The sequence below is a fragment of the Triticum urartu genome, chromosome 6A (assembly GCF_056163025.1).
Source record: "Triticum urartu cultivar PI428250 chromosome 6A, HENAU_Tu73, whole genome shotgun sequence".
NCBI classification, from domain to species: domain Eukaryota; kingdom Viridiplantae; phylum Streptophyta; class Magnoliopsida; order Poales; family Poaceae; genus Triticum; species Triticum urartu.
This window is the reverse complement of record NC_141878.1, coordinates 476,924,354-476,935,018: the sequence shown is the minus strand read 5'-3', so window position 1 is coordinate 476,935,018 and position 10,665 is coordinate 476,924,354. Positions and strand designations below refer to the sequence as shown.

General features: G+C 47.5%; 3 protein-coding genes across 3 annotated transcripts; 2 read left to right on the top strand and 1 right to left on the bottom strand.

Annotated features, from left to right (window-relative positions):
• Positions 1–531: 531 nt before the first annotated feature.
• LOC125514190 (UDP-N-acetylglucosamine transferase subunit ALG14-like protein) lies at positions 532–3,934 on the top strand. Its single transcript, XM_048679472.2, has 5 exons — positions 532–934; positions 2,421–2,563; positions 2,718–2,867; positions 2,952–3,011; positions 3,414–3,934. The coding sequence occupies exons 1-5, from the start codon at positions 781–783 to the stop codon at positions 3,588–3,590; spliced, it is 684 nt and encodes a 227-aa protein (XP_048535429.1). The 5' UTR covers positions 532–780; the 3' UTR covers positions 3,591–3,934.
• Positions 3,935–4,268: 334 nt separating this feature from the next.
• On the top strand, positions 4,269–6,629 carry LOC125514191 (uncharacterized). Its single transcript, XM_048679473.2, has 6 exons — positions 4,269–4,513; positions 5,682–5,759; positions 5,862–5,937; positions 6,082–6,155; positions 6,238–6,308; positions 6,447–6,629. The coding sequence occupies exons 1-6, from the start codon at positions 4,481–4,483 to the stop codon at positions 6,478–6,480; spliced, it is 366 nt and encodes a 121-aa protein (XP_048535430.1). The 5' UTR covers positions 4,269–4,480; the 3' UTR covers positions 6,481–6,629.
• Positions 6,630–9,224: 2,595 nt separating this feature from the next.
• LOC125512369 (uncharacterized) lies at positions 9,225–10,297 on the bottom strand. The gene has a single exon (XM_048677462.2). It carries the CDS (start codon positions 10,120–10,122, stop codon positions 9,535–9,537), a length of 588 nt encoding a protein of 195 aa, XP_048533419.1. The 5' UTR covers positions 10,123–10,297; the 3' UTR covers positions 9,225–9,534.
• Positions 10,298–10,665: the final 368 nt, after the last annotated feature.

Sequence of the window (10,665 nt, the reverse complement as noted above, 5' to 3'; positions counted from 1 at the left end):
GAATCCAGTAAACTGTTTTTTAGGCACACGTTTTTGCGGCATCTCTAACTGGGCTGGCCTATAGCTGGCCAAATGGGCTAGTTTTTTCGGGCCGGCCCGTGAGCACGCCGGCACGGCCCGCCTTGGGCCAGGCACGACACGGGCTAAACGGGCCGGGCCCGGCACGCGGCACGTCCTGGGCCGTGCCTGGGCCTAGAGGCTGGGCACGCGGGCCGGCACGGCACGGCCCGATTAAGTTTTTTTTATTTTTCTACATCTATATATAGCCCAACATGTAAAAATAGACTAAAAAACGCTCGGTGCGTCAAATAATAGGTTAAAAATATGCGGCCCATCATGCTAAACGGGCCAACGTGCCGGCCCGTTTACTAACTGGGCCGTGCCTGGGCCTGGGGCGCAGCACGCGGGCCGGCATGGCACGATCCCGTATAGTAATCGTGCCCTGGCGGGCCGTGCCGGGCCAGGCATGATTACGATGGGACGGGCCGGTCCGTTTGGCCAGGTATGGGCTGGCCCACAATACGACGGCCTCTCCCCCGCGGCCGCCTCGTGCTCCCTCGGCACCACTGAAAAAGAAAGACCTGTGCTCCCTCGGCCGACGCCGCCATCGGGAGACGGCCGGCGAGCATCCCCATCACAGTCCCCTCCCCTGCCCCGACGCCACGCGCGGTTGCCGGTGAGACTGGGGATCTAGCGCCCTCACCGCCACCAGCTCTGCGCTGCTGTTGATCGGCACCACGCACACGCAGATCTCATACCCCATCTCCACCGCTTCTGGAGATGGGGTTCGACGCCTTCGCGGCAGCGTGTTGTGCTATTCCAGTACTCGTATCCGTTCTCGCCGTCCGCGTCGCCTACGTGCTTTGCCGCAGCGGCCTACCGCCGTCGAGGTCTCGTGCCTCCGGGCTGCGGTGTCTCATCGTCCTCGGGTCTGGTGAGTACATCATGGCCTTCAAACTGAAATTGTCAATTTTACTACAGAGAACAGTGTCCAAAGCGATGCCTTGAGTTGCACCGAGATGACAGGATAGTAAATTCCAACGGGAATTGTTACCATGATCGACAATTACTCTCCTAACATTTGTGCAGTTGTTTTGCGGGCGTCTAGATTTCTTATTGCTCAATGGTGTTTCTGGCTTTGTAAGCAACTCCTGTGCTACTAATTTGTAACCTTGACGGAAATTTTAGGGATAACACATTGCAATCTTTGACCTAGGATAAAATTCAGTCTATATTTCCCATGCCATACGGGTGATTCATACACAGATCAAACCATCTTTAAGAAACAAGATACCTAGTTTTTTTTCCCAATTAGCTTGTATATTGCACAGTATTTATTTAGACAACTGGGAGTGTACTCATTGTTTTCTAGTACAAGTTGCTACCGGTTTTGCTATGAATTTTTACTACCGACCAACCGTTACAGAGGCTTTTTCCCGGTTCAATACATAATAATTCTTCCTTAGATCCCTTCTTTTACTCCGACAGTATTGCGGATCACAATCGATGCAAAGAAAATGAATGCATTTCCATATACTATAATAAAAAGGTGAGTGGAATAAATAGAGAATTGGACCATGCCACGTGACTTATTCCATTTCTACTCTAGGGGATCGTATGGAGCCTGTTCATGGATGACATGATTGCGGTATGATCATAGAAGATATTCTCCTCAAGTGAACCAGCTATCCTTCATAGGTAGGGTACTTGCATGTTGGTTGGATGCGGAGACACCCTTGGTTGTGAATTCTAATGTGGCAGATCCAATTCTGTATCTGCATGGCCAAATCAATAATTCAAGTCACACACACTCCCACAATCTGCCTTTTTTCTTTTGTAAAATTAACTTCAACTATTTGTATTGTATTAAAATACTTCGGAGTTGAAGAGAACTCAGAGTTAAGAAATCACTTGTAGCTTTATAAAGCACCAGCTTATGTTCTCCACATGTTGTAGATTGCCTTTTCCTTTTTCTTCTATCTGGACTCGATATTGTACTGAGGTTTGCAAGCTAAACATTCTACCTCCTCCCACTTCACTTGCAAATGATGCTGTTGTTGGCTTGTTGCCAATGTGCTGGTATCACTACCACCTCACCATGGATACATTTCATTCCAGCTTTTGTCTCTCCATAGTTTGCACCGGTCCATGTCTGGTTCTAGTGCAAATATGACATTTATTGTATAAATAATCATTTAGGACTAAGCAGGTGTGTATTCGTTCTGAGAGCCCAATTATGTGTCCAAATGTTGTTATTTTCCTGTCAATACATTTGATCACAGTGTACTTACATAAGCACAACTAGAAATATCAGTTACGTATTCACCAAGAAACTATTAGGTTGTCATTATGTAATCATAACTGCCCACAGCAGAATATATCATTACATTCACCTATTAATTTTCATGTCCCTTCCGCAGGAGGGCATACTGCAGAGATGATGAATATTGTATCTGAGCTTCAGAAGGATCGCTTTACGCCTAGGTACTATGTGGCTGCACTTACTGATAACATGAGCCTTCCAAAGGCACAGGTCTATGAGAAGTCATTGATTCATGTGGAGGTCAGTTGCCTTGCTATATAAAATTACGATATTATTTGCAAGTCTATGAGAAGTCATTGATTCATGTGGAGGTCAGTTACCTTGCTATATAAAATTACGATATTATTTGCAAGTAATTCTAGTTTTGCTTATGACACCAATGATGCCTTTTTAGGGTGATAGAGAAATGATCATCGAGAACGCCCAGTTCATGCAGATATATCGTAGCCGTGAAGTGGGCCAATCCTACATTACCTCCATCGCAACAACACTGCGTGCTACTTTGCATGCTATGTGGCTAATAATAAGAATCAGACCACAAGTGGTGTGCATTCTTCAAACTTATTAGCACCCATTACGCCATATGAGTGCAGTTATATTATACTAATTGCTTGTAACACCCTTGTAGATATTTTGCAATGGTCCCGGGACATGCATCCCTCTATGTGCTTCAGCTTTTCTTCTGAAGGTAACTTTACATCCTATGTTCTACTCCCTCCGTTCCTAAATATTTGTCCTTTTAGAGATTTCAAATGGACTATCACATGCGGATGTATATAGACATATTTTAGAGTGTAGATTCGCTCATTTTGCTCCGTATGTAGTCACTTGTTGAAATCTCTAGAAAGACAAATATTTAGGGAAGGAGGGAGTATATAGCTCAGTACAAGATTTATGTTTGAAGCACCACAGCATTTGTAGTACCTTTTTGTTTATCATAGAACGAAAACTAGGACAGTAGGGTATCAATACTGTTATAAATCTGTGTTTGCTATAAACCCAATGATAACACTGTTTTTTTGCCCTAAATAATAAGTCAATGCAATGCTTAAAATTTTCTATCGAGTACTTAATTGTTATATTCTTGCAGGTGCTTGGTCTGGGATGGTCCTCCATTTTCTACATTGAAAGTATCGCAAGAGTGAAGAAGCTTTCGTTAAGTGGTTTACTGTTGTACAAGCTACGGATGGCCGATCAGTTCTTCGTGCAGTGGCCCCAGCTGCAACAAAAATACCCTAGAGCACAATATGCTGGCCGTTTGATGTGATGATTCACCCGTAAATGATATTTGGGACACCATCGTTTCCAACTCTGAAGATCTTGAACATGCTGAGGTGCAGTTGAATACTTGAATTGACACACCCTACACGCCTGTTTCGCCAGAAACTTTTTTACTTGTTGGTATAGGCTTGCACCTTTCTTAGGATATATATATGTATACTCATCAAAATTGTCTTTCAAGGCTGACCTATTGGCTGGGGAATAGAATGTTCCCTCTCAGATAGTCAGATATACCTTGTAGGCTGTGACTCTGCAGAGTCAAGTGTAAACCTCATCCTGTAAGTTCCAGCCGCATTCTATTTGTCAGTGTTGTGTCGTTCGTTACATTTATCATGCCTCGTTGCTGGCCTCAAACGTCACCAGAGGGAAAACTGCTGCTTTCTTTCCTTTTTTGATAACAGGGGAAGAATTGCTGTAATCTGAAGGATAATACATAGTATTTGATCATCAGGATTTCTAAAATTAAATTATCAGGAAAGAAAGAGAATTTTCCCAGGAATACATTGATGGCATACAAAAGGCCCAAGTCTGCAGCGGCGAGCCACACACGCAACGAGGCAAAAGCCCAGGCCTGCATCGGCGACAAAATGCAATCGGGGACGCTCCGCGACACGAAAGGACACCGTGATCCACGTCACCGCCTGCCCCTCTTTATCCACCACGGGTTTCTTAAAAATAAACAGCGGAGAATAAAAAAGAGGAGAGGAGAGGGGAGAAGAAGAACACCCTCCGATCCCACACCCACCCCCGCCCTCGCGATCATCCCCTCCCCCCCTTGGACAGGTCTCCCGAATCCGGAGCCCCCAACGCGCGCGGCGGGACGTGTACCGACGGGCGGGGCACAGAGAGGCCGGGGGTGATGAGTTGTTACGCTGCATGGACGGAGCAATCGAGGAGCCTCTCCACAAGGTGAGCAGCCGCAACCCGTAAGATAATCTCCGGTCGTTGTTCTTGCCATCTTCAACAGAGAGAGATCGAGTATCTTAAGGTTTTAGCTTGGGGGAACTTCGGTTCATGGATCTGTAGCTCCTGTTGGTTTATGATTATTACTGGAATGAGTATAGTAGTACTGGTTTGCTTTGGCCTCGCTGGGGGGAGGAGCAGTGTACTGTTTGGTTAGTAGTTACATTTAGGCGTACTGATCTATGGCGGGCGATTGGTCAAATTCCAAGTGTTTATCTTGTTGCTCATCCATTTGTGATATGTGTAAGGCAGCACCCATGTTTATCTAAACATTGTTTACCTAAATTAGTCCAAGCTGATCGATGCATCTATTGCCTAATCGATTTGCTTGTTTGAGTGGTTGAAGGAGTTTTTATCTACTTACAGAAAGTAGGTTTATGGAAAACTCTGCTGCTTCGGCTGAATATATTATCGTTTGCAAGTGCCACCTACCATGGGAGATTTGTATCCAAACACTCAAACTTTTGGATCGACTGTGGACTGTGATATGAGCACTCCTTGTCGACCCTTGTTGCTGTGCTGTAGACTATGTATGGTAGTTAAATTTAGGCATACTGATCTGTGGTGAGCGATTGGTCAAATTCCAACTATTGTATGTTGCTCATCCATGTTTGGTATGCGTAAGGCAACATCCCTGTTTAGGTTCACCTTGCCTACCTAAATTAGTCCTATTTTTGTTAGAAAGCTGATCGATGCATTTGTGGTGTCTATGTGCCTAATCGACTTGCTTGCTTGGCTGCTTGAAGAATTTTGCATTGAGTTGCAGAAACTAGTTTTCTGGAAAACTCTGCTGCTTCGGCCAAATATGTTTATCATTTGCAAGTGCCACCTACTATGGGATTTTGTATCCAAATATTTGAACTTTTGGATCGGTCGTGGACTGTGATATGAGCACCCCTTGCCGATCTCTGTTGCTATGCTGTAGACCATCTTATGCATACCCTGAATATGCATTACCATCTACAACTCGAGTGTGATGTGGTCCTATGGACTATCATGCCATTCATGTATAGGGAAATGGTCGCAGTATACTTTCTTGCATAGTTATACTGACCTGTCCATTTAATCCATCTTATCATTTATATCATTTCATAGAGTTCATCTGTGATGACAGGACTATTACAAAGTTCTGGAGGTCGATTACGATGCATCTGACGACAACATCAAACTGAGTTATAGAAGATTAGCGCTGGTAAATCTTATGCCCTGCTTCTCTTCTGCGAACCACTACCATGTATTGTCTACCCAAACAAAATTATAGATCAACTCACTGTAAGTGGTGTCTCATCTCCAGAAGTGGCACCCCGACAAGCATAAGGGCGAGGATGATGTCACAGCTAAATTTCAGGAGATCAACGAGGCTTACAAAAGTACTGTTCAAGTCTGTTATTTTAGGCACCGATGATACCTTTTGTCCCTCTATTTTGTACCGATAAGAATGGTGGCAGGGTCACACTTCACTATACACAATTCTGAAAACTTCTTTTACCTAATGCACTGTATTGTCTTTCCAGTTTTAAGTGATCCAGTTACACGGCTTGAGTACGACTTTTCTGGCTGTTACGAGGTCAATCAATATACTGCACGTGTAAGAGCTCTTCTTTACTAGTTTTCTGATTCTTATTATATGTGCTTTCTGTTTAAGTTTGCTATATTTTCCTGTATTTTAGGAGTACCTTTCAAGATTTAAGGGAATGATACTTACCTGCAATGGCCTTGGCATAGAGCATTCTTCAAAATGGTAAATGCAATTCAGCTGAACTCAGATGCCTAATTGTTTGTTTCAATGCATTTCTGGCCTGCTTATATTGGTAGCATGTGCGCCTCAGAGAGTGTTTTTCGTATCACGCTGTTGACGTTGTGTACTTATGGTTTTCAGGGCACGACATTTGAGGGAATGGGAGCCCCATTGATCAATAGGTACAGCATGTTTATTCCCGAACTTGTTCAGTAGCGTCTCTGATGGCGATTCGGCATGTATTTTGTTCTTCTGTAACTCCGCAATGGAACCTGTCATGTGCCCTCGCACTTGTGCTAGAAAGAGATACATGTTTGCTATTTCCATCGGTCATCTGGTTATTTACTCTTTGACTTGTCACAAGCATGGTGGTAATAGTTCCTTTTCAGCATAAACCACAACTAAGAATAAAGAGAAATATATGTTTCTTGCAAGGAAAGAGAACAACATATCGTGTAATCAAGTATGTGTACCTGATAGAACAACGGAAAAGGAAGTTTTTGGGCGATTGCGCCGTCAGAAAATCTGTGACAAGCTAAATGCGATAAATGAGCGTTGATCATCAAGCTCTCCACGATAGTCAGCCACCAGGAAGGCATAGAGACACCTAGATGAAACATAAGAGCAAGTACAACAGGAATTGAACCTAGGAAGACTGATCATCAGTCCACGGTGTGAATGGGGCACACTATGTTGGTGTTACCATTTCAAAAATTTCCATTCAAGTTTGTGCGCCGTTTTGGTAACAATACATGTATATAATCACCTAATTGCAAATCCAGGTGTGTAAAAGGAAATAAATCTATTTGGTCCATAGTGCAACATACTGAAAGCAGATATGAATTGCAATTTGTAGCAGAGCCCGTTTTTAAATGTTGAACACAGTGGTTGTACAGACTAAAGAAGGGCAAATTCTGCTCCAATGGCATGTACTAGCTATGAGCTGCTTTGAAGTAGGAACCATGAAGAAACACACTTTTCGTCTGAAAGGAGAAGCCTCATTTGGCCAACAAGGGGAATGCTCTAGCATGGTAACCAGCCGTAGGACCTTTTTTTTACCGAAACACACAGCAAGTAAATCACTGATCTTTTGAGCCCTTATTCTATTCATGATCATGAACCCCACTGCTTTGACCTGTAAAGTCCCAGCTGAGATAATCGCCCACAGTGGACAGGTGAGCTGCACTTGTACTATTATAACAGAGGAAAAAAGAGGGTGTCACCGTCTTCTAATTATAATCTGGAACATGGACTGCGCTCTAGACCTCTCTCTGTGGCCCGTGGTTCGTCGTAGGGCCTCGTTTTCGAGTGGAGGCGGACGGACGATGGAATCGGACAGCGGCGTGGGCTTTTGCCGTACTGCAGCCTTGACGAGCAAGCCAATATCATGCTGGTGTCAGAATGAATTGTCCCTGCCTTTCTCTTTTTCCTCCCTCGGTTGGATGAGTCGTCTGATAAAATGAAAAATCGATCGCCATGTAATGTAGAGTACTCATGGACAAAAGCTGCATCGGTCCATTTCGCTTCGAGGCAGCGATCCAGGACCAGACAACGGCTGCGGCCAGCCATGGTCGCTCGATGCGTCTGCCTGCTATAGTAGACATCTACGCTAGGGCCAGCTTAATGGACTGTACTACCACCTGCACGTTTTGTTCACACGACACGATTATGCTTGGAGGGGGCCAGGTTTTGGGCCAGGCCAACAGTGCCTCACGCTGGCATTTCCCGCACATTCCAAACAAAATCTATAACCTGAACGTTAGCACGGGGATCTGATTGATTCTGAACCACAGGAGCAGCACGCGTGTAACGCCTCACCGGAATGCCCGGCATCAGTGAAACTGTGGATAGTAAAGCAGCCGCGTGACGCGACGCTCTCCGCCGTAGCGGCCAGCGGGTGGCACAGCTCGCGGGCAAGAGTCCAACGGGGGCGCACAGGGGGGAAGGCTCGTCGCCATCGACGCGCTTCCGTCGGGCGTCCACACTCGGGGCGACGAGGACGTGGCGCCTACCGGCCGCGTCGAGCCACCAGAGGGTTCGCGTCCCCGGACGCTCGCGACGAATGTGCCACTCTCGCTCGCAACCTACTGATTGCTGACAGTTCTTCTCTTGTTTTTGGTTTGGCAAAAGATCGATGAACAGCTCAGATGCTGACTCACCGAAACCAACTTTCTCCTCCCTGCATTTTATCTCTACAGCATCTATCCTGTATAATGATTTAATTTTTGGTCTATGAACATCTCCGAAAGATTCCACGAACAAAGCTTGAACTGCTGGGCAATGATTACCTCATCGGCGCAAATAGTGAGCTCGAAATCATTTCGACGGGAGTTGAAACAACAGACCGCGGTGAACCTGTACTAGACCACAACGTGAAGAAGAGAGCTCACTGCTCAATGCGCTGCGTTTGCCGTCGAGGCAGCGGCGGGCGGGCGACAGGGCCAGTGCACTAGACCAGGCAGTACTGAGCGAAGGGCCCTCTCCTTCACCACTTGCAACGTAGGCGAGCGTGTGCTGCACGGGCCCACATGTCGGCGAGACGAGGACACTGCGCTCGAGCCGCCCTATTCCTAGTCCTGAACCTGCTCCACCAAAAGCAGCACGACTAGACCAGTGTGTACGACACACAAGCTGCTATCCCGTCACGTACTAATCGCCTAGTACACAACATGAAAAGCTCTAGATAAATGGAGCAATGAACGCCGCCGCACCGGTGCTTTTCACCTTTCGATCGACGCTAATGATAGTGGTGCCGTCGTGCTGCTTAACTGCTGATCGATGTCGTGCTGGTAGTACCATCGTGTTTAACTGTCTCACAGGCCTGGGTTTTCTAATTTTTATCCTGAATACCGAAAAAAAAGACAATCAAGGATGCAATGCAACGAAATTGCAGATTCACAAATGGTGCTGGAAAGAAGGTAGCGCAGATCAAATCGGGGAGCTTAAAATGTCCAATTTGATGGTACTACACGGTGGAGCAGCAAGTGTACAGACACGACACCGAGGGACAACAAAAGCAGGGAGGAAATGACGCCGCCCAGAGGGTAATTGAGCGCATTGCGCCCAGATCACAGGCTTTCAGTTTTTAATCTAGCTTAAACATCATATCACATTAGCACGCGAGCCACAAAAGTGGAAAAGAAGAACCCCCATATAGTTAATTGATTATATTATAACCACTTCCTAAAAGGAAAGCAAGAGACAGATCCCCCACTGGTGGCGAGGAATCTCACCCCCGCTCCGGCATGCTCGCCGACGACCTCCGGTGCCGGAACGCCTTCATGGGGCTCGGGAAGTGCCACCCCCACCGCGCCTTGGTCGCCGCCGCCTTGGCCGCCACCGCCTTGGCCTCCACGGCCGTCGCCGAGACCGAGCTGGACCTCGCCAGCCCCAGCCTCTCCTCCTCGTCCTCCTCCTCCGCCGCGCTCCCGTCCTTGGCAGAGGACCTCCAGAACGGCGCCCACCCCCAGACCCTCGCCTTTCGCCTCCCGGAGGCGGAGGCGGCCGCGGCGACGGAGGCCATCGCGGCGGAGGAGGACGCGGCGACGGAGCGCGAGCGCGCCACCCGGTGCTCCCGCTCGATGAGGCTGTGCACCCGGCCGACGGCGTCGCCGGACGCCGAGGAGGAGGAGGACGGGGAGGCGCAGGTGCAGGGGCAGGGCCGCACGCGCGCGCAGTTGGGGCAGAGCCGCAGCAGCCGGTCGCGGAGGCAGTACGGGCACACCCCGCCGCCGGATCTCGCCGCGGGGTGCTTCCGGCACCGCCACTCGTCGCCCCCGACGGCGGCCGCGGCCACCGCTGCCTTCTCCGCCTTCATCTCCCTCCGTGCGGTTGCTCTCGCTGATGACTCGCTCGCTCTCTCTCTCTCTCTCTCTGCCTCGCGCTTCTTGGCAAGAGAGTGGAAGGAGGGGGGCGTTACGGATACGAACTCACAGCGTCGCCGGAGTGTGTAATAAAGGAGGCACCGGCGGGGCTTAACGGCGTGTGGTTTTCCGGGCACGGAGAGAAGGCACGTAGCTCGCGGTTATTCACGAAGGTGCCATCGGGTACAGCTGGGCAGCGGTTGCCGCGGGATCTTCTGCGGTTGCACCTCAACTTGCTATAGTCTACTAGAACCGTATGACAACGCATCATTCAGGACGTGTAGATCATACATCTGACTGAGCAAAGAATCAGCTTCCGATTTGTTTGTACTCCCTCCCTCCGGGCCTTTTTAGTTCGCATATAAGATTTGACTGAAGTCAAGCCTCGTAAAATTTGATCAATTTTATAAAAAAAATATCAATATTCACAATCTGAAATCAATATGAAAAGATGTGTCATGACTTAAAGTTTCATAGTATTGTATAACTTTAGCATG